The 22,775-nt window shown below is 38.0% G+C and overlaps 2 protein-coding genes across 2 annotated transcripts in view; both read right to left on the minus strand.

The window, feature by feature from the left end:
- Nucleotides 1-17,505, minus strand: part of ube2h (ubiquitin-conjugating enzyme E2H (UBC8 homolog, yeast)) — a 37,517-nt gene extending 20,012 nt beyond the window's left edge. Inside the window, exon 1 of the mRNA XM_067426870.1 lies at nucleotides 17,243-17,505. Coding sequence (XP_067282971.1) covers nucleotides 17,243-17,295 — 53 coding nt within the window. The 5' untranslated portion in view covers nucleotides 17,296-17,505. The remainder of the gene's footprint in view (nucleotides 1-17,242) is intronic.
- Nucleotides 17,506-17,910: 405 nt separating this feature from the next.
- Nucleotides 17,911-21,682, minus strand: zc3hc1 (zinc finger, C3HC-type containing 1). The gene is made up of 10 exons (XM_067426866.1): nucleotides 21,520-21,682; nucleotides 20,853-20,955; nucleotides 20,433-20,583; nucleotides 20,262-20,345; nucleotides 20,055-20,182; nucleotides 19,826-19,974; nucleotides 19,498-19,750; nucleotides 19,170-19,361; nucleotides 18,765-18,977; nucleotides 17,911-18,683 (listed from the first exon to the last, which is right to left on the minus strand). The coding sequence occupies exons 1-10, from the start codon at nucleotides 21,651-21,653 to the stop codon at nucleotides 18,612-18,614; spliced, it is 1,479 nt and encodes a 492-aa protein (XP_067282967.1). The 5' UTR covers nucleotides 21,654-21,682; the 3' UTR covers nucleotides 17,911-18,611.
- Nucleotides 21,683-22,775: the final 1,093 nt, after the last annotated feature.

A 22,775-nucleotide genomic window follows, 5' to 3' on the forward strand; every position in this document is an offset into this window, starting at 1 on the left:
TGAGTAAGTAACAGCTGAGTTTCAGATTGGGACACAATTATTAATTTTAAAAATAGAAAGTAATAAATCATTTGTTTTAAAAAATAAAATAAAACCAAGAACAATGACCAAATACAGGCAATTATAAGTGGTCAATTGATATCTTAAAGAGAAGCATGGTTGATGGCAGTTGAGTGTAACATATATATTACACTCACCTAAAGGATTATTAGGAACACCTGTTCAATTTATCATTAATGCAATTATCTAATCAACCAATCACATGGCAGTTGCTTCAATGCATTTAGGGGTGTGATCCTGGTCAAGACAATCTCCTGAACTCCAAACTGAATGTCAGAATGGGAAAGAAAGGTGATTTAAGCCATTTTGAGCTTGGCATGGTTGTTGGTGCTAGACGGGCCAGTCTGAGTATTTCACAATCTGCTCAGTTACTGGGATTTTCACACAACCATTTCTAGGGTTTACAAAGAATGGTGTGAAAAGGGAAAAACATCCAGTATGCGGCAGTCCTGTGGGCGAAAATGCCTTGTTGATGCTAGAGGTCAGAGGAGAATGGGCCGACTGATTCAAGCTGATAGAAGAGCAACTTTGACTGAAATAACCACTCAATACAACCGAGGTATGCAGCAAAGCATTTGTGAAGCAACAACACGCACAACCTTGATGCGAATGGACTACAACAGCAGAAGACCCCACCGGGTACCACTCATCTCCAATACAAATAGGAAAAAGAGGCTACAATTTGCACAAGCTCACCAAAATTGGACAGTTGAAGACTGTTGCCTGGAAAAATATTGCCTGGTCTGATGAGTCTCGATTTCTGTTGAGACATTCAGAGGGTAGAGTCAGAATTTGGCGTAAACAGAATGAGAGCATGGATCCATCATGCCTTTTTACCACTGTGCAGGCTGGTGGTGGTGGTGTAATGGTGTGGGAGATGTTTTCTTGGCGCACTTTAGGCCCCTTAGTGCCAACTGGACATATTTTAAATGCATTGTTTCTGACCATGTTCATCCCTTTATGATCACCATGTACCCATCCTCTGATGGCTACTTCCAGCAGGATAATGCAGTATGTCACAAAGCTCAAATCATTTCAAATTGGTTTCTTGAACTATGTACTAAAATGGCCACCACAGTCACAAGATCTCAACCCAATAGAGCATCTTTGGGATGTGCTGGAACAGGAGCTTTGTGCCCTCCATCAACTGTGTCCAACTCTCCATTAACAGTATTAGTATGGTGTTCCTAATAATCCTTTAGGTGAGTATATTGTGTGTGTGTGTGTGTATATATATGATTCAATAGTAAACTACACATGCACATCATTGCTGCAATAATTTATTTTTCAACATAATTTTACTGAAAATTATAATAAACTATATTCATCATAATTTACTCAAATATTCATCATAATACTTTATTTGAAATTCATTTTATATGATATTTAATTAGCAAATTAAAAATGTTGAAAAAAATAATAATAATTGGAGCATTGGAGACAACCAATAACGCATGCATGTATCCTACATTGTCCAGTTCTTCTGTTAACTTGAAACGCAGTGGAAGAGCTGACCATCACTGCTGGGTCAGAGTCAGGCTGACCTCAGGCATATATTACCAAAAAGGTCCCTGACCTTAAACGCTGCATGCCATGCCCTCTAAATAAGTGATGCAGTTGTACAATAGTGCCCAGGGCAGCAACATACATGTGTGCCATTTCACAGAGTCATGCAAAGACCTGGAGTTCAAAGCCTGAACTGAAGATAATAATGCACTCTGTTAATGGTAGTGGAGTATATAGTATAGAGCCTGAATATACCAAGTATAATGGAGTCAAGTGGATTGCACTCAGGCCCCTTTGGCTACAAAACATGCACAATAGACTTTATTACTTATGCTTAAGTGTGGGCGATATGACAAACAAACTACTATAGAACAAAGGCACAAATTACCTACCCGAAAAACATCCAGCACTAGAAATAAGAAATACTACATAAATTATATAAATAAATAAAAATGTGTATAAAACCACTGCAGTCTTCACTGTGTAAATTAAATGTATTCTTATAAAAGGTACAAAAGTAATTCAATCGAGCAGTGGAAGATTCTCTCTTTCGTTGTTTGATTAACATTAAAGGGGGGGTGAAACACTCAGTTTCAGTCAGTGTCATGTCAATCTTGAGTACCTATAGAGTAGCATTGCATCCTGCATATCTCCGAAAAGTCTTTATTTTTTTAATAATTATATAAGAAAGATGCGCTGTTCCGAGTCTTTCCGAAAAAAGCCGAGCGGGTGGGGGCGTGTCGTGTGAGCGGAGCTAAAGAATGACGTGTGCAGCAGCGCGCTGTGTGTTGAGTCGAGTCCGTCATCCCTAACAGCGGGAAAAAAACTTTATTCAAAATAAAAATATGGCTTTTAATCAGATACAGCCATACATCTATGATCCGGAATCAGACCCAGAGGCTGCAGTTGAACAGGAGCAGCAGCAAAAACGACTAGAGCATGACGTCTCTTTTTGGTACAAGTTATACACTAACTATATAATATGCTTAGCGGCTTGTGTTATTTACATATTTATACTTGAATTATATCGTCGTATTTTTGTCTTTGAAGGTGTACATGTGGGAAGTGCAGTTGTGCACGTGTGTTTGTGTGTTTACGCGTGGTTTGTGTAGACGGTAAGCGGACTAAAAAAAACACAGACATTTGAAGCAGTCTCACTCACCCTTCTAACGTTGGGACTGCTCCATCCTTCAGCATTAGGCGATTGGGAAAATGCGGCGTCGAGCTGGGCCTTGTTTATGAAACAGTCGGCACCGAAATGCAGCGAACAGATATAAACATTCGCGCAACTCAGTTGCTGATCCGGAAAAGCAAATTACATCCACTGTTGCCTTAACGCGGGGTTTTGGAGAATCTGTGCAGGACTGTCTTGGTCTGGCAACCAAAAACGCACTTTTTTGGTGACATTATGTGCTATGTGTAATTGTCACCTGTCCAGCATCCTATAAACCAGCGCTTTGATGGGCGTAGGCTGTTGCATTCGCTCTCTCCCCCTCTCTCTCTCACGCGCTTCCGGTAGAATTGTCCGTAAGGCCCATACAAGGAAATTCCGCCCCCACTAACGTCAATGGGGACGCATGATCTCAAAAAACTTGCCGAAACTTATGACTAACCGGAAGTAGTATTTTTGACAAAGAAATACTCCCATCAAACGTCCACCTTAACTTTTGAAACTTTGTCTATGTTTAGTATGGGATTCCAAGTCTTTAACAGTGTAAAAAGATCAGTATGCATGAAACAGCATTTCACCCCCCCTTTAACATTGACAGACAGTAGCAGGTTTATTAGGCTGCTGTCACTTTAAGACAGACTGCACAGATCCAATATGCCAGTGCATTTTCTTTTTTAACTGTTTACATTCGCTTGAGAAGATTCATTAAACTGAGGTCCTGACTCTCTGTGGTCGTTAAAAATCCCAGGATGTCCTTCGATAAAGACTAGGGGTGTAACCCCTGCATCCTGGCCAAATTTGCCCATTGGCCTCTGTCCATCATGGCCTCCTAATAATCCCCATATAATGATTGGCTTAATCACTCTCCTCTATACCAATCAGGAGGTGTGTGGTGAGCGTTCGTGCGCAATATGGCTGCCGTCGCATCACCCAGGTGGATGCAGCACACTGGTGGTGGTTTGAGGAGATTCCCCCTTCAATGTAAAGCGCATTGAGTGCCTAGAAAAGCGCTATATAAATCGAACAAATTATTATTATTATAAGACACAAATGACCATTCACATTTAGCAGTTCAAGCCCAATTAGGCGACAAAAAGCATATTTATGCGTCTCTCAGACAGCTTCTCACATGCATATAGTGAAATGAGTTGTCTGTCATTACTTAATTGCTTTAAAACGCATGCAAACGATAAGCTTTTGTGACCGTGCAGTACAGCAATGTTATGTGAGTGTAACCGTGATCCAAAATTTCTAATGGTTGATAAATTTCGTTGATAAACTATAATTATCTGGAAAAGAATATCCTTTTGTTACAGAGACATCATTGATGTGGTTTTGCATCAGTGTTGTTATTTTAAACTAAAACTTTTTTTTTTATTCTCTATTTTTAAACAAAAAGCTGAATTCTAATAAAATATAAATATTAGATGAAAATGTATGCTTAAAAAGTTAAATGAAATAAAACACATTTAATGTGAAGTATTAAAACTTCTAAAACTAAAATAAATAGGCCTATAACAAATTTGTCTAAACCCTAAACTAAAATTTAAATTATCTAAAAATAAAAGCTAATTCAAAAAATTAATAAATACTGTAATAGTATATAAATAATACTTAAATGAAAATCTTGCATGTGATTTTTTCCTTTTTCCTTTTGTCATTGCAGGAAATGACATCACGGAACCTGAAATGGCTCATGTTTTCTGCTGTTGAAATGGTTTCAGATGTGCATGTCTGTAGCAATACTCTCTTGCAGAAACCAATATCATGGGACCCGACAAACTGACTTCATTACCATTCTAATTCATTTGATGAGCACTTATTATTGTTTACTGCAGGGGAAATGACTGCTACTTCGAATGTTACTTTTTTTCTAAAGGCCATTTTCAAACTAACCACACACAATTTGGTCTCCATCTAACAATTTATAAAAATGCACACAATAAAACATGGAAAATACTACAAAATGCCATAAATCCAATTAGCATAACAAGTCACACATGGCACAGCATCAACATTGAGCGGCCCATGATACGCTGGCGTGCTGAGCTGAAGTATTCTGATCTTCTCTAGCGCAGTATCCAAATCTGTTTTGATTTTACTCCATACAAAAGCAGCTAACCTCCCTTCATCACAAGTTTCTTATTCCGAGTGGAATGCTGCAATCTGAAGCGCTCTGTTAGGATGAAAACTCTGATCCCAGAGGCCTGAACATAGTCGGTGAATACTGATGGAGCAAACGAGACAGGGAAAGAAAAGCCTCAGCACACTTAACATATCAATGCCTGTCTCAAGCCACAGTTCAAAGCCAGTGAAATCCAAATGGAAATGCCCTCGTGTATAAAACTTCAACCTGTGTGTGCTGTATGACCTGAGAATATTTGTTGGTGTACAGTGTGCAGTTAAACTGCATTTCCACAAAGACCAGGACATTAAATACTTTCAGAGGCAAAATGCACTCAGCAAGTGGTAAGGTTACCTGTTAATACTGTATATTAACAGTATATTAATAACAGTATATTAATATACAGAGTTTTGACTTCAAGTATATTTTTTATACTAAAAATGAGACCATAAAGTTTATAGTATGAGGCATTACAAGACAACCCAGCTATTATGAGTTACAGAATCTCCTGTGGAAAGATCTTGATCTCTTTCCTGCTTACTTAGTGCTCCTGAGAAAACTCAAACCAGCCAAACTTGCACCCTCTCGCCAGAATCCCATCCTGTAGCCAAGTGGACCCTGCTCTCATTTCCATAGGCAAATAGCTCCAAAATAGACTGTCACAATGAGCTTTCATTAAATGTTAGTCTGTGTGTAATCCTAGCCTTATGATAATGACGCTGCTTAAAAATGTTTATTTCGTCCCTAAACACACTGACCTGAATTGAATTTATTAGCATTTCCTGAACAATTTAGTTTGGTTTTTTGCACTGACTCTCTCCCAAAAATTGGGCTTACCGTATTTCCTCAAATAAAAGCCTGTAGTCAATTAAACGCTGGGACTCTGATAGTGGCCGGGGGCGGTCAGTACGAACAAATAAAGGCCGTTCTCAAATAAAGGCCGGGGGGAAATGTGTGGATAATCTCCTAAATGCCTTTCATTTAATGTGCATTCAAGTTCATCGTAATGTACAGTAGGGTCGTGCCGTGACCGCTGACTGACATCACGCAACCATCCTGATGCCTTGCGCCCCGTTGCGAGTCTTTGCGACACACACTAATCCTATAGTAGTCTCTTCTATAGTAAACCTAAAAACTTTGCAGGGATTGCTCTGTAAATTCAATTGAGAATATAACTGATGCATTTATGCCATTGTAAATAGGCTACTGTTGTCTGTGAGAGATTCAACGTCTGTGAAAAAAAATACCGTGTCAGGTAGGCTACACAAATATTGATCTTCACATCTCGTGTTTTTTATATGTCTTACTCTGCATTTAACTTAAAATATTTAATTTTGTACAAGAAAACAGAATAGGCTTCAAAATAAACTATGTTGATGAAATATTGTAAAGTGGTCATATGAACTAGGCTACACGAAAGTGCGTGCAACCCATTGGAAGCGCGGATGAGTAATTAGATGGGTCAGAAAATTATACACGAAATTATAGTTTTTAAGTTAAAAAAATTCTGTAAAGCAACAAAGTGCTTAAACTCTACTTAAGTGGAAGGAAGCTTTTTTCCCTCATGTGCAACGATAGAAAGCGCAGAGCCATTAATTTGGTTAGAAAAATAACGAAATTATAGTTTTTTTAAGAAGAAAATAATATTTATGTTAAGAAATATTAAATTAAAAAGTGCTTAAAAGTACACAACTCTTCTTAATGGAAGGAATCTTTTTCCCTCACGTGAAACCTATTTAGAAAGCACTGTAGTAATAATTAGTTGGGTTAGTAAAATAACGTTATTTTAGTTTAAGTATAAAAAATATTTACGTAGAGAGATATAGTAAAATAAAAAGTATTTAAAGGTGCACAACTATTCTCAAGTGGAAGGAAGCTTTTTTCACTCACGTGCAATAGGCTGTAGAAAGCGCAGATGCGTCATTAGTTGAGAAAAATAACTAAATCAACTAAATCATTTTTAAAGTAGACAATAATATTTATGTAAAGAGTTGTATTAAAATAAAAACCGCTTAAAAGTATACAACTCTTAAGTGGAAGGAAGCTTTTTTTTACACTCACGTGCAAAATTGCCTGTAGAAGTCGGGTTAGTAGTCTAAAATAACCTCACGTACAACCTATATAAAAATGAAGTGCGGAATAAACATTTTACATTTTTTCAAACAGTCTCGATGGGGGTTACCGATTAGGCCACAGTAATTCTGACCAAAAATTGCTTTGTCAACTTTCTGGCTGTTGTTGTAAATGGTGATATGTTTGCATGTTTCTAAAAATAAAATAAAAATCAATGACTACTGTCCACTAGAACGCTATCGCTTTTATTTTCTATTAATTTAAAACCGTTTATTTAAAGCAATTATTTTCCAAACAGATGGAATTAGAAATTACATTTACATATATATATTTTATTTTTATTTTATATATATATATATATATATATATATATATATATATATATATATATATATATATATATAAAATATAATTATCATTTTTATTTTTTCCCTAGCAGGGTTCTGTGGCTTACAAAGGGCAGTGTCCATCAGCATGCAACACACCATGGCTCAAGCAACCATATCACCTGAAACATCCTGCAGCGACATGATAAAAGCGCCTGTGCACTCAGCTGATTACACCATGACTCGTACAAATGCAATACTTCAAACTTTTCCAGCAGACAAGGCCACCTGACATCCACAAGCAGTAGTTATACATTAGTAGAGCAAAACAATCTAATATAGGTCACAACGATATTCATATACACCAAAGCGAATCTGATTATCTAGTTTCACAGTAGTGATTACATCTGTTTATCTGCAAGCATTTAGATTTGATCTAACAGATAACTGTTGTGTGTTTTGGACCATTGTAAAAATGGTGATTCTTTTATTCTCAAAAGGGAAAAATGCACACATGTGGCGCAGCCCCAAACATCATCAGACAAAGAGAGGAACTTCAGTCCATCTGTTTTTCAGCCTGAGGTTGGCCAAGCGTGCAGGAAACTGCAGTGTTATTGTGGGATAACAGAGGGCCTCAAATCTCCCACTGTCAAAAAGCAGACGCATCCACGACCCGACCCGTTTGCCCTCCCTGTCCGTCAAACCCACTGTAACAGAAACAATCCTTTACAGTCAATAAACTCATCACCATTTAGAATCCTGTAGATAAATTAAACTCATATACAGAAACACTGGGGTGACATTTGGTAAAGCTACAATAATTATGTCATTTTGACATAGAAACAAAAATAATTGAAAGATTTCATTCAAGGATGAAAATTGTGTTTTAATTCCCTACTTGCACTGCTAAAAAATATATATATATTTAGAGGAACACCTAAGGAGACATTTAACAGGATGTTCAGGCTACTGTTTTCCATAACTGAAAATTAATGGCTAACCAGATTAGCAAGCTCCATAAAAGATAATCGGTAAACTAGCCTTGGGCTTTTTCTTAAATATAGATATGCAAGTGTATTTATATATACATAATAAATATACACAGTGCACACACACTTCCATTTATAATCATTTACTTATTATAAATTCTATGAAATCAATAAACAAATGCTCTAAACGAAACTTCCAACATTTTCTTAAGTTATGCTAGTATGTAACTTTTGGCACCCTAGCAATTATTAAACAAAACTGCATGCGCCTTGCGAAAGAACATTGTAGCCGGAGCTACTTGTCTCCGTTTATGTAGCTATATGACTACTCTGCAACAGAATATAAATATTACTCAATTGGAAATCAAGTAAACCACCTTTAGTTTCACTCTGGCTTAGTGATATGATGCTGCTTTGGAAACTGGAGAAAATTAATCCACCAAACGTTTTTTATTCAGTATGGATACCAATGATCTCACATTTTGAAAAGTGTGTGTGTAAAATTAAAAGAGAAATGAAAAGGCATATTGGGACGGATAACGCAATCAGACACAATGGGCTACCAATGATGTCAATTATTCTCTCACTGTTTGTAATATCAGAACTTTGAGATTTTCTTTCTATTTTGGAAATTGTTTTATTTATTATTTTACTCGTTGGATTTTTTTAAATTGTTCTAGGTGGTGGTTCGTGGGATAGGAAAAAAAAAAGTAAAATCAAGAGGAGCATTGTTAACTCTATTTGTATGAATACATTACTCTGTTCTTTCTCCAATAAAACTATTTACATTCATAAACACTTATTATAAGCGTACCCTAGTGATTCAGGATAAGTCAAACACTTGGTTTGGAAGATGGATTCATTATATTCTCACTCATTATATACATTTTGAACAACAACAAAAAAGTTACATAGTGTACCTTTAAACCATATAACAAATTATGGCAAATTAAATAATTTATTTTAGCATTTACAATTTGTGTTAATAGCTTTATCCAAAGAGACTTACAGTTGCTTGATTTTGATGTTAGCGCCATGCTCTACCAGTTGAGTTACAATAAATAGCAATGCTTGATAAACCTGACAGCAAGCATCAGCAAATCTGAATCATTTCAGTTCAACATACACACATTATCACAGCAAAAAGATGAATGAGAAAAAGAGAATGATGGGGAATATCTTCCTATGGCAGCCGACAGACAGGCAATAACAAAGCAGCGGTTCAGTCATAAGACTCCATGGACAAATGAAAGCAGACTGGGGAAGGCCGGATGTCAGCTCACGCACAAAAGGGCCCGATCGCAGCAGATAAAGCCCTCAATTGGTCTTACACACCAGGGCCTTTGCCTCAGCACCATGGGGATCCGATACACTCCACTAAACACAAGGGGGCATTTCGAATGTCGCTGGTTTTCCCTTTACAGTGCTGGCAAGGGCCCCGGAAAACTTTCACCGCTCCCTGCATCTTTCCTCAAATTAGCGGAGCCGAACAATGGATGCTGGTACACTAGGAATCCCCCTCCCCCTCACAGCCACATACATGGCGCTGAAGTGTTATGACAAACCTTCAGGCTTACAACAAGACGAAGACTTCGGGCCAAGGATAAGCACAGCATTGCTATTCAACCGACAGCTTTACGGGTGGCATTCATAACAGCGAGCACACTACCATTAACAAATGCTGTTTACAAACAGCAATGCCTGTGCTTTTTCAAAAAGGTGGGATTGCATAATCATTCCTGTAAGAGTCTAACAGTCAATCTCTTTATTTTTCCTGTGTAAAATCGCTTATGTGGCCTTTGTTTGCCCGACTAAATCCTTGGCAGTCAAACAAGTGGATAGAAACGCAAAGCATTCCTGAAGGGGTCTTGCTTTCCGTTTATAATCCTCTACTTGATTCTTAGTAGTCAAGATTAAACAAGAAAAATTCAATGGGAACACCTAGATTTTTTTTTCTTTTAAGATATAGACATGTTTGCATATTCAAAGAATACATAAGAGCTGGCAACAATGCCAGTGGCAATCATGCCAACTGTAAAATAGGCAAAAAGTGCGCTCTTAATTGTCAAACAAATGCTCACAAGTTTACAGTATAATCCAGCACAGAAGTCCCTTGATTAATCGACCAATGAGTTGTGCAAGAAAAAAGTTGTGCTGTTTCATGCATCCTGAGCTTTTTACACTGTTAAAGACTTGGATTCCCATCCTCAACATAGACAAAGTTTCAAAAACTAATGTTGGACGTTTGATGGAGTATTTCTGTGTTAAAAATACTCTTTCCGGTTTCTCACAAGTTTCTGAGAGTTTTTTTCGAGTATGGCTCGGCTTGACGTTAATAGAGCGGAAGGTCCTTGTATGGGCCGTACGGGCTTTTCTTCCGGTAGGGTGCGTGCGCGTGTGACTAGAGCGAGAGAGGAAATACACGCCCATAAACACTCTCTCAGGTGCAGATCCAGTCATCGTTATAATCTGCGCCGCGCTCCACTTTATTCCTATGGGTGACATCAAGCGACTTCAACGCTTCAGCACAGCATTCCGGGAAGGCAGCGCTGTATTTGAACCGATTTTAACGCAGAAATGACGGGAAGCTTCACAACATCGCTTCAGTCGCGTCGCAAAGTGGATCTCCACCGTTCACTGCTGTCAGGACTTTTACCAAATCATACCAAAGAAGTGTGTTTTTGACGGAGCGTTCCCAGCGATAAAGGTTCGGTCCTGCTTTGGAAGCAGCCGGTGAGTAAAACTGCTTCAAATGTCTACACTGTTGGCTATCGTCGCGTGAGTAAACATCAGTAAACGACACGATCGCGTGCTTCGTCATTCAAATGCGCTAACGGACTCCATTGTTGTTCTATGTATAACGTTACACTAGTCTGACATGCAAAACCGTTTTGCTTGCTACTGCTAAGGTTTAGTCGCATACAATAGTCCATAAACCGAATCATGTCCTCATAAACTGCGAGTAAACAAACGCAAATTTTTACAGGCCACTAAATACAGTACCTACCACAGAGACGGACGTCCTGCTGTTGCCGTTTCTACTATTCAATTTATTTCAGCCTCCGAATGATTCTGGATCATATATCTTTTAGCTGAGATCGATAGCCATGAGTTTCTCCACGCTTGAGGATGTCACCGCTTTGCGCTCTTGTCATTCTTTAGCTCCGCCCACACGATACGCCTCCAGGCGCTCGGTTTTTTCCAGAAAGACTCGGTACAGCCCATATTTCTTTTATAAATATAATAAAACTAAAGACTTTTCGGAGATATAAAGGATGCAATACTACTCTATAGGTACTCAAGATTGACATGAGATTGACTGAAACTAAATGTTTCACCGCCCCTTTAACATAAAAGACTTTTATCATATAATGGCTGTTTTAGATACAATGTTATATATTCATATGAAGACAGCAATGACAAAATTTACAGCAATGAAAAAATTTATCTTCAGAAAATGTAAAATGTTAAATATTTTTGTATTTAGTTTAAATATATTTTTGTAAAGGTTCACTGAACCTTTACAAAAATATATTTAAACTAAATACAAAAATATTTAACATTTTACATTTTCTGAAGATAAATGGCTTGTCTGTGCTTAATTCCAAACGGCTCACTTCCAAGTCTAAAAAAAGTGTGCTATAATTCCACATGTAAACGTATCCTGAAGGATATTTAAGGATTTAAGTTTTCACAAGATAAATCATGTTCAAAGCACAAATAGTGTGCAATAGTTTAGCAATGCTTTATCAATTATTTTTTAAAGCAAGGCAAAATTGCCTCAAATCTAATAAATGTAGGACAAAATAAAAAATGTGAAAAGAAAAGATAAAGTTAAATTCTCAGGTGTCCAGTGATATATTGAAGACTATATTGCTGAAGATAAATTCATTACATTTATATAGCGCTTTTCTAGGCACTCAAAGCGCTTTACATGGAAGGGGGGAATCTCCTCAAATTTCATAAGGATAAATCATTAGACTCGCTAGAAAAACTGACCTTGTTAACTGCTGATGCATTTCAAAAGCAATGAAATCAGTATGAAACGAGCACTTTGGTTACAGTTGGTCCAGCTAATTAGATCAAGACGTGGTTTGGCAATGTGAGAAAAAAACAAGAGCCACTAGAGCTCAGTCACTCTGATTAAATCAGGAGGTCTTTGAGTTCCAGATTAATAAATTCAAAAGACCTACATCCCTCAGTAAACAGATGATAGGCTAAATGAGAAGTGCAACAGATGTTACATAACATATTGACATTATGCTATTCCATGCTGCCCTGTCAAAGCCAACAGCCAGCTCTGACCTGTTTGAGCATGTTTCAGAAGTATCTGGTGATGTCAAAGACGGGTCATCATCTCTCTCTCAAGCTTAGGAAGTGCTTAAGGCAGCTCTGCACGGCGAGGTCATTCTGACATTCATTTCGTGAATTCCCAGTTGAGCGTGCTCCAGATCCAGAGCTCTCTGGTGCCTGCAGCAAATTACCGAGCGTGGATTGTGGAGTCAGATCGTAACAGCAACTCTGCTGCTTGCCCTTCATAAGGTTCTGTGTATTTTAGGTTATGTCAGAGGGATATTGCGGAAAACAATAGTTATGCATGGAAAACCTCACATCGCAGTTGCAAGCACTTGTGCCAAGCAACAGGAGACACTCTGGAAAAACTGCTCCCAGTTGTCACATGTCTGTCGGCATCCCCTAAAGGGAATAGGGAATTTAAATTGTGTTTTCTCATGGCTGTCAGTGTGTATTTTGGGGGAGGGTGGGCTTCTTTGCATGTGTTTTGCAATGAATTCCATAACACCTCACATGATTAAGCTCATTTAAATATGTCATTTCTTAGCCAAATGTCACTTAAAGGGGCTGTTTAACAAAAACTCAAACTTAAAGGGTTACTTCAGCGATTAGCATATGGCTTTGTATCAGTAGAAACCCTGGAGTATGTTCAAATAAATGTGCTTTCCCTCCTCATATCCCCCTGAGACAAGAGATTTATGCATTTTATTTCTGGAAAAATTCCTCCTATGATGCAAATTGACAATATTTGCATCATAGGAGGAATGTTTGGCCAAAGGCTAAAGACTACAGCCAGCAGAGGGAGCCATTTCCACATGTTTTGAACCCGCACATGGGGGACGAGAGATCACACTCACAGCACTCAGCCCGCAGCTACAGGCACTCATTTAAACGGAGCTATGGTGAGCCATGTAAGTCTTTTAACTTCTCAAATGACTTTCTGTGAAAGTTAAGCTTGCAAAGGCATGAACTGAAACGCGCCAGACTGAACTCACGTTGTGAATGTATGCCGCGAGTGAAGTCGTGATTACCTCAGCTCTCATCATGAGAGCTCATCAGCTCATTTATCTCACTCCTGCAGTCAGTGCTCATTGCTGTGATACTCGCGCGGCGACTCACTCATTATATTGAACAGACACGTTCAGTATTTAATTGTAGCGTCTTCTCCAACTCAGTCATAGTAATGAAGTTGGTGGCTTTGGGAATGGCCTCACAGGGCAGCAAAGCATTCTGGGAATTGTAGTCTTTCATCCCCATGAGACAAAAATACATTTTCTGTCTTTTCTCAGTCTAGAAGGCACCAAATTCAAAAATAATTTTACATTTCTACTACATTGATGACCCAGTTTAAATACATATTCATCTTCCCAGCGCTGAAGTACCCCTTTAAGGCCCATTCACACCAAAGTCACCAAGGAAATCTTTCTAAATATAAAAGAATCACTGAGTTCACACGTCAGCTAGAATGATAACGGCACAGAGAAAGATATCGTTGGAATCGCTTACAGAGCGTTTTTTTTTTTCCGGCTGATGAAAGAAAACCATAGACAGCCAATCAGAATCAATCCTGCTTTAAAAAGCTTGACCAATGAAAGTGGCTGATGACAAAAATGGCAGCATGCATTTAAAACACACAGAACGATATCAGCCACTGGTGGGTACACTAATATAATTATCAATTTAGTTATCTTTATTGCTTTTGTTCCTGGTGTGAACGGGCCTTAATACCATTGGTTTAGCCAATGTTGTGTTGGAATGCTCTAAGAAAAGAAAGCTTTGGATAGCGCACAAAGCCACAGTTTAAAGATGCAGATAAATAAATAAATACACACCCTCCACCAATTTGGTAGAACTAATGCCTTTGGAAGAGTAAAACAATAAATTTACTGTTAATTTTTCCAGAGAGTCTAAACAGTTACTGTGGTCATGTTTTCCTAGTTAAAGGTTTGTGGGATACAAGCTGACGAAAATAATAAAGGAGGGCAAATTACATAATTACTGTATTTATCTCTGTACACGCGTGGTCCACCTCCGAACTTCTTTTAATTACTTTAAAGGGAAACTTTTGTCACACTTGCCACCTGCTTGAAAGGCTCTAAAAAGTTCCCCCTGCTATCAGCTGTTTTTAGTAATCATTCACCTTTAACCTCTACCCGTGACCCCTTAAGTGTGAATTTTCAGCACCACTAGACAACGGTAAACAGGTTTCCAAACAATTGGGTGCTATTGGTTGATCAACAGATCTAAAGAACTACAATCCCAAGATGCATTGTGACAGACAAAAACAAAATAAAAACTTTATTTTTTACATGCAATTATATATATATATATATATATATATATATATATATATATATATATATATATATATATATATATATATATATATTATATATTATATATATATATATATATATATATATAAAATTTTATAATCTAAATATAAATTCACAGTATTTCATTGGAGTGGGTGGTCCTTTAGCCAAGATTTGCTTTGTTGCATACACTATTAACAACCTTGTAGCTCACAGTAGGTGTTTACAGGTTTATAAATATCATTCAAATTCAGTTGATTTTGGAGAACCCTTTATGAAGAAAATTAATTATATGTTTTTCTTTCAGAACCCAATTGTTGTACTCTATTGGTTGAACTAATATCTGACAAAATTATTGTTTTTGTTCCCTTTTATGCGAAAAATCATTAGGTTATTAAGTAAAGATCATGTTCCATGAAGATATTTAGTACATTTCCTACCGTAAATATATCGGAAATGTATTATTATTAGTATTATGCATTGCTAAGGACTTCATATGGACAACTTTAAAGGCGATTTCCTCAATATATAGATTTTTTTGCACCCTTTCAGACTCCGGGTTTTCAAATAGTTGTATCTCTGACAAATATTGTCCTATCCTAACAAACCATACATCAGTGGAAAGCTTATTTATCAGCTTTCAGATGATGTATAGAAATTGAAGTTTTTTTTTAGTCCATGGTCACGTAATGTGTGGGGCCACTTAAACTCACTTTTCACACTTTTAAGAGAAATTAACATAATAAAAGCTTACGGATAAATATCTCTGCGTATTATACTGAAGGAGAATAAAGTAAGTTAAAATTGGGGGGGAAAAGTATACACTTCAGCTTTAACTAGGAAATACTGTCACTCAATACTGTTTTTTTAATCCCACCTACTTGCAGTTTCCGGGTAGTAACAGAGTGGCCAATCATAAGGCTAGTTCCTACTGCTCGAGACAAAAACATAACGAGACATTCCCAGAGCCTTTACAATACTCTAAAGAGTGTTTCATAATTTACTTTTACTGTCCAGACGTCATAATCCTACACAAGACCGAAATTAAACGGCACAAATAGATCGCAAGTTCTGAGTCGCGTAAGCAGTCAGAAGCACGGAAACTTTCCTGATCTTTAAAGCAAACAAATCTATGCGGGTTTCTTTTGTTTCAAACAGCTTGACACAACTGCACTTCATAAATCATCAACCAAACGTTTCAAAAACCAACTGAATTGCGTGTTCTAGATGCTTAGATAGACAAAAACCTCAACAAAACACAGTGACAGCACACCACGAATAAAGGCATGGTCGCACACATAATACCCATTGAACTCCGGAGCAAAGAAGACGAAAAACAACTCTACAAAACTTTTCCTGTCAATCACACCATATAAACTAAAGGGATTATTGTGGATTGGTGACATGGAGACAAACATCCACATCCAACCACTGTGGCAACTACTTTAAAATCAGAAAAGGAAAGCTGGTAAATACAGGCTAAATTTCCTGTCAAAACATTTAACCCCCAAAACGAGAACATTCGACCTTAACAAAAAAGCCATAAAACAAGATGGATCCTCCATGCAAGAAAAAACACATTCAGACAGGGTTATAAAAAGACGCTGAATCTGAAGTTTGTGTCATTTCTGATGTTATTATTTAAAAATCATTCTAAAGCGTCTATATTTAAGTCAACGATGTGTACACGAAGATAGCGTTATGTTCGTGTAATACAACTAAATCAGTGCTAAAAGACCTTAAAAGGCTTAAGAATGTCTGTTCTGATTATAAAACAGCAACAAAAACAATCACAAAATAAATAAATAACTGGCTTGTGAGGTTGTGCTAGCTCGCTAGCAGGCCAAATGCATAGTAAGGTTCACTATTTTGGTCAAAAACACGTCTGGTTTTGTCAGATATCATATCAATATAGATATCGGATTGGTATCTATACGAATATGTGTTTAAATCCTGTGGATGTCAAGCGTTGGAGTGGATTTGAAGAGAAAAGCGATGACAAAACACTCAAAGGACACAGAGCAACATATCTGCTATAAATAATCCTAAACATTTCTGCCTTTGAACACTGACAACGAACAAATCCCGTCGAGGAAAAATCAGATTTCTAGGTTGAGTTATGATATTTGAGAAACGAACGTCTAGAAATCTTGGCTTTGTTGCTGGCCGCACTGACAACCATCAAAACACTTTTGTTGTCAAAAGCTGATCACCATCCAATAAACCATTATACTGGCTTTGACAACTGTTTTTCAGACCAGACGGGCGGCCAGAATGGTTTAAAAACAACAAGAAAAGCGTTTTCGGACTGTTTTCGTTAATATTTGAGGTATTTAACGGCTGTAGCGTTACAGTAATTGTGTTGTTTATATTTTAAAGGATACAGTTTCACCACGTCGGTGTCCATTCGTCTTTTGCCCGGACTTGGAGACGACATCTTTATACACTCCTCTTTCAGATGACCAACGCTCAAATCTTCTGCGACTGATTCCCGATCCCTTGGCCTCTACCGAAACTGTATATTTTTGCACATTGGCACACGGCAAGCTGTCGTTTCGAGAGTTATTTTTCGCCCTCCACTTTCTGTCCGCAGCGGATAGTACTGGTAGTCCTCTGCCCGCACAGCTCTCTCGCACATCTATCTATCCCTCCGCCGATGACGTCACGTCTACGCGACGAAAGCCCCCCCTTCTATGCGGTGTTTCGGTTATGTCATAAAGAGGGGACTATTTAAATTTGTAGTACCGTATATCTGTAAAATTGTAGTTTCTCCTAGTCCTCGATGACAGTTGGGGCACGGTCCCCTTTGTTATGATGGCTTTTGTGTGTTACCTGACTTGTTTTTTTTGTTTTTTCTATGTACATTACATCCGTGATCCATTTTAATGCTCAGTATTGGTAGTAAACAAGTATGAAGACATTTTGCCCATTTATTTTAAAGGAACGTAATATTGCATCTTACAAGCATGTAAAAGCCAAAGGTGTCAACGTTTTTTTTGTTTTTAAAGGTAGTCTATCCCTTTAAGACAACATAATGAAAAGATACACATAGTGAAAACCAGCAAAAGGAATATGTTTATTCAATTGCATGCATGACGAAGTGCATTACAGGCAGCACTTACAGAGAAAGTGGTCCAAAAGCAAAATCATTTACATTGGCAAACTTTTCTAAATATGGCATCTATTCCAGATGGCATGTGGGTAAAATATAAGTGATAAACATCTTTAAAAATGAGATTCAGCCAATTCACATTTATGGAAGTAAATATCCTACACCTACATAATTCAGAAAAAATCCTTGGCTAATCTATAATCTGAAAAATGTCCAGCGACGATACAACTAGCATGTCTTCCAGTGTAGGTCTAGGAGCTTCACCAAAGCTTCCCTAAATTAGTCTAAAACCCCAAAGCCTGAGGTAGCGAGGACTATTTGGCGAGGTAAAGAGCGCCAGCCACTGGTCTGTTGATGTTTGAATGCCGACTGGATCAGCCCAGATTCAAAACAGTGTGGTAAAGTTACAATTTCTGAGAAGAACTCTGCTGGGCTTTCCTGCTCCAAGGCAATGTCTTTCAGCACATGCTGCTTGAGCTGTGTGGATTTACTGCCCCTTTCCCAACCAAACCCAAAACTGTAAACAAGACTCACATGATCAAGAAACAATCCAATATGAAACTACTGTCATTATTACAAAGGACAGTGTACCACAAGAATAACATCACCAGTGTTTCCCAGTCCATTTTCCATAGTGCAACTTACTGGCTTGGGGAAGATACCTGCCACTGTCGGAATATCGAGAACACCCTTTTTGATTTGTCATGAGGACCCTGGATGAAAAAAAAGGGTTAGAGGGACGGAAAATGATTCAATAGTTTCAACAAAATACCAATTTGCCATATTTGGCTAACCTGAGATGGGCTGGATCCTACTGGACTAAGGCTTCTTTTCATAGATAAGAACAGGGCGAGTGCTGCTTTCCAGCCTGGTTGAGGGAGTTCTGCCTCACAGGCAACAAAGACAGAGCTGTCTAGATTGCCCTCCTCTCTTCTCACACTCACCCAAGGACACCAGTCTCTGTGCTGGGCTACTGGGTCAAACGCATGCCTGTGCATGGACCCTTCCTAAAACACACACACACACACACACACACACACACACACACACACACACACACACACAGCTTAGATGATGAATTTGTGTGGTCATTAAATACTGTGTGTGTGGGAGTATACAGTATGTATATATAATGTATAAGTTATGCAGACACACATTGTCCTAATAACAGCAACTTGTACATTAATAATAATACTTACAGAGCCACTGGCAGAGGAGAGACGTGGTCGTTTTGTCTTTCGCTGTGGACTAGAGGGCACGTTCTCTCCTTGACCTCTGCTGCGGGTTGTTGGTCTCTTGCCCCTGGAGAGGGGGCTCGGAAGCTCATCATGTGGGATAGGGGAGTCTCTGCTTCTTGTGCGGAGAACCAGTGGGGATGTTGTAGTCTCCATCTAAATATGCACATGACAGTTTCGATTTTTATGACTGAAGAACAATGATCATCAAAGTTTACAGTCTTAAATTTGAATGCAACAAGACAAACTGATGGCAGATATTCTGTAAAATGTCAAAATGTAAAAGACTCACCGGCTCAGAGCGCATGGAGTCTTGACTACGGAGCTTCATGCGACATGGAGTGGGAGATTGGGATGGTGAGGTGGGTGTCCCCTTTTCCCCACTTGTGCCTTGAGTTGGAGTCAAGGCGGTAGTAGATGTTGGAGACTGCGGAGGGTTTTCACCCTCTGAAAAAGTCTCCATTTGATAGAAGTTCCACATGCCTACCTTTCTCATGCAGTACGAACATGTGAGGATGGGCAGATTCATAACGTGTAGTGATGAGCTAAATGGAAACAAGGTAAAGAATGACAAAGCTTGCCATTGCTGAATGGTCAAAAGTCACTGGTTGGATTTTTACCTGGCTGCCCAACCACAAAGGGCTACAATGCATGCTGCCACCTGCACAGATAGTGGATCTGACGAGACCTTAGAAGGAGAACCACTTTGCTTCACTTGCTCATCTTCAATCAGCTGTAGGAGGACACTTACAACATCTTCAGTTAAGGTCTGAGGAAAAAGAAAATCCAAAATGATGAATGCATAGAAGAATCATTCTTGAACTTCCCTTTAAAAATCCAGACTCATACCATAGCTTTGAGCTGCTCTGGCTTCATAGCCGGCAGCTGCTGTTCTAGAAAGCAAGCACTCTTGAAACGGTCTACAAAGGCACTGAGTAGTATCGTAGGCTCATTAATGGGAACCATCCAGAAGCGATCTGCAACCCAAACAATATTATTGACTAGCAATGTCTGATTAAGATGTCAAAGACACAAGCGACTGGCCGACCAAATTACCTGGACATGGAAAATCTGGCCAGGAACAGAATTTCTCATGTTGCGTTTGAAGCTGCTGTAGCAACTCCGAAATCCGTCCTTCATCTAAAAAAAGTACATTAAAAAAAAATTAGTGAATGCGCAGACACAAAATATGGCTTCACTCTATAATAAAAACAGAGCAAAACTCACATTTCTGGAAATCCAAAGTTGATTGGATTGATGCACAAAGAAAAGCCTGGCAACTAGAACATTTCAACATATCACAGTCTACATTGATCCAGCCGTAACGTGCACATCTCAGTGGCGAGAGCACACGGGGCTTTCCGGCCCATTTCAGACAGTGCTTGTGTTAAGGACTTTTTTTTTTTTTTTGCAAATGGCAATGAATAAAACCGAAGTTGTGATTGTCCTTTCATATTTTGATTAATCATTGATTCAGAGATTAATCATAAACAACTGTTGTGTGCTGCAACATCTTGAAATCAATCAAGGATTAATAAAGTCTAAAACAGGAATGCAAAAACAGGCATGCAAAAACTGGTTGTTCCTTTTCAAATCCAGCTTCAGGCACTGAGCTGGATGTTTTCACAGCAACAATCAAAAGGATATAGAGTAGGATTCTACTCTGTTGAAAAATGCTTCTTTGTTTGCTGCCTCACAAGGAGCATTCCCAAATCCATTTGGAGACACAGTGTTTGGATTCTGCTGTGAACTGAAATATGGACAGAAAAGAGAATCAACTTAGGCCTATATTTTCCAGGCATAAGTAAAACCCAAATTACTTTTATATTTTATTTCTTACAGGAAAAAACATGCATTAATTGTGCATCACCCTGCAGAAAAATAAATCTTTAGATGTGATTTGGAACAAGGTGGCATACCAGAACCAGCCATCATGCTTCAAAAAACATTTTGACCAGCTGGTAGCTGGTTGGTTGCTGGTGTAAGAAAAGCCTACATCAGCAAATCGCCAGTTAGAAACCAGCTACAGGTTGACAGGGACTCAGGAAACATGGTTTGTTTCTAATTTAAGCTGGTGATCTTTAGCTAGTTTGTTGATTTTGCCAAGATGGTCTAGCAGTTTACATGAGTTAAAGTCCAATTTGGACTATCTACTATGTTTAAAAATACAGCTACCGGCTTAAATTACATTTTCTATCAGGGTTTTTTAAGTAAAAATCGCCGATAAGCGAATAGTTCACCGCCCTTGCCCAGCTTTCTTCCCGCACATTCTCACTTTTTTGCGACTTCTCCCTCATTATAACGAAACTCTTACCAATTAAACACGTTGTCTTCCGAGGCTACGCCTTCGTTTAGAAGTTCTCTCACTTTTAGTGGCGATACGAGAGGAGATTTGCTTTGTTTTTCGCCGTTTTCTGGACGATTTGCACGGCTACCAAGCGCCGCCATGTTCGGTGTCTTTCTCTAAACACTCCCACTCCAAGATATCAATTATCAACATTTTTACAGTTCCGCCCCTCCATTACAAACTAAATGTAGCCTGGTAACCGTTTAAGAAGCTTTCTGTCATTTTATTTTTATTTTAATGACAGTGCACCACATTATAATTGTTTAATAGTTGTTTTATAATAGTTTAATTGTTGTAACCTGGTTGTAACACATGACCAGCCCCCCCTCCAATGCAGTGATAAAATATTGCTATTTTCATTAGCATCTTAGTTGTGTTAATCAGAGACAAAAAACAAACAAATAATGATTTAACTACACATTTAGCTTGCAAATATGGGGTTTTAATTATGGAGTGATGCTTGTGTGATTACATGCATTTGACATCTAATTTGTGCAGAACTTTATGTTTTTTCTTGACAGTCCTTTAGATTATTCAAACTGCAGTCTGGATGCATTGTGAGCAGTTCCTTTTAGATTATTCAAACTGCAGTCTGGATGGCCTTGAGATAAGATGGGTTCTAAAATAACCACACCAAGAACCCTCTTATATTGGCATTTCACACAATGGGTTTTGAAGATTGAAAACTTAAATTAAATGGCCTCTTTGGCATTCAGTAGAAGGAAGCAGACATAATTAATTGCACTGCATGGTCGAATTTCTGACTGCAGTGTGTTGTGAATAGATTTTACATTTATTAAATACTCCCTTAAAATATAGAGCCTATAAATTGCTCTCAATATGCAAAAATAACTGTGCAGGTAGAGGCCTACATTTATGACAATTAGAATGTCTGGTGGTAAATTATATTATAGAGATATAATAAATAAACTATTCATTTTGAAAGCAATGTATGGCATTTAACATGATATATAACTTATTGATGATGGCAAGTAAGTTAAGATTGAAGAGTAACTATTATAAATACACATTAAATTAAAAAAGAATGATGTCCACTGATAAATAATTTATAATAAAATAAAAAAATTATAGAACACATTTTCATGCTGCAGGGTTTATACAACGAATTGCAGCCTTTTAGGATTGTAAAATGTTGGTCATCCTAATTATTTAATTCAAATGTACTAAAATTGTAAAAAAGCGAAATTTCAGACAACCAGCAT

This window comes from Pseudorasbora parva, chromosome 20, assembly GCF_024679245.1.
Source record: "Pseudorasbora parva isolate DD20220531a chromosome 20, ASM2467924v1, whole genome shotgun sequence".
Taxonomy (NCBI): Eukaryota; Metazoa; Chordata; class Actinopteri; order Cypriniformes; family Gobionidae; genus Pseudorasbora; species Pseudorasbora parva.

Coding starts and splice junctions, on each gene's coding strand:
- zc3hc1 (XM_067426866.1), bottom strand. CDS start 21,653: ATGGCGGCGCTTGGTAGCCGTGCAAATCGTCCAGAAAACGGCGAAAAA. Junction 20,346..20,432: donor AACTTTGGATTTCCAGAAAT/GTGAGTTTTGCT, acceptor TACTTTTTTTAG/ATGAAGGACGGATTTCGGAG. Junction 19,751..19,825: donor CTTTGTGGTTGGGCAGCCAG/GTAAAAATCCAA, acceptor GTTTCCATTTAG/CTCATCACTACACGTTATGA.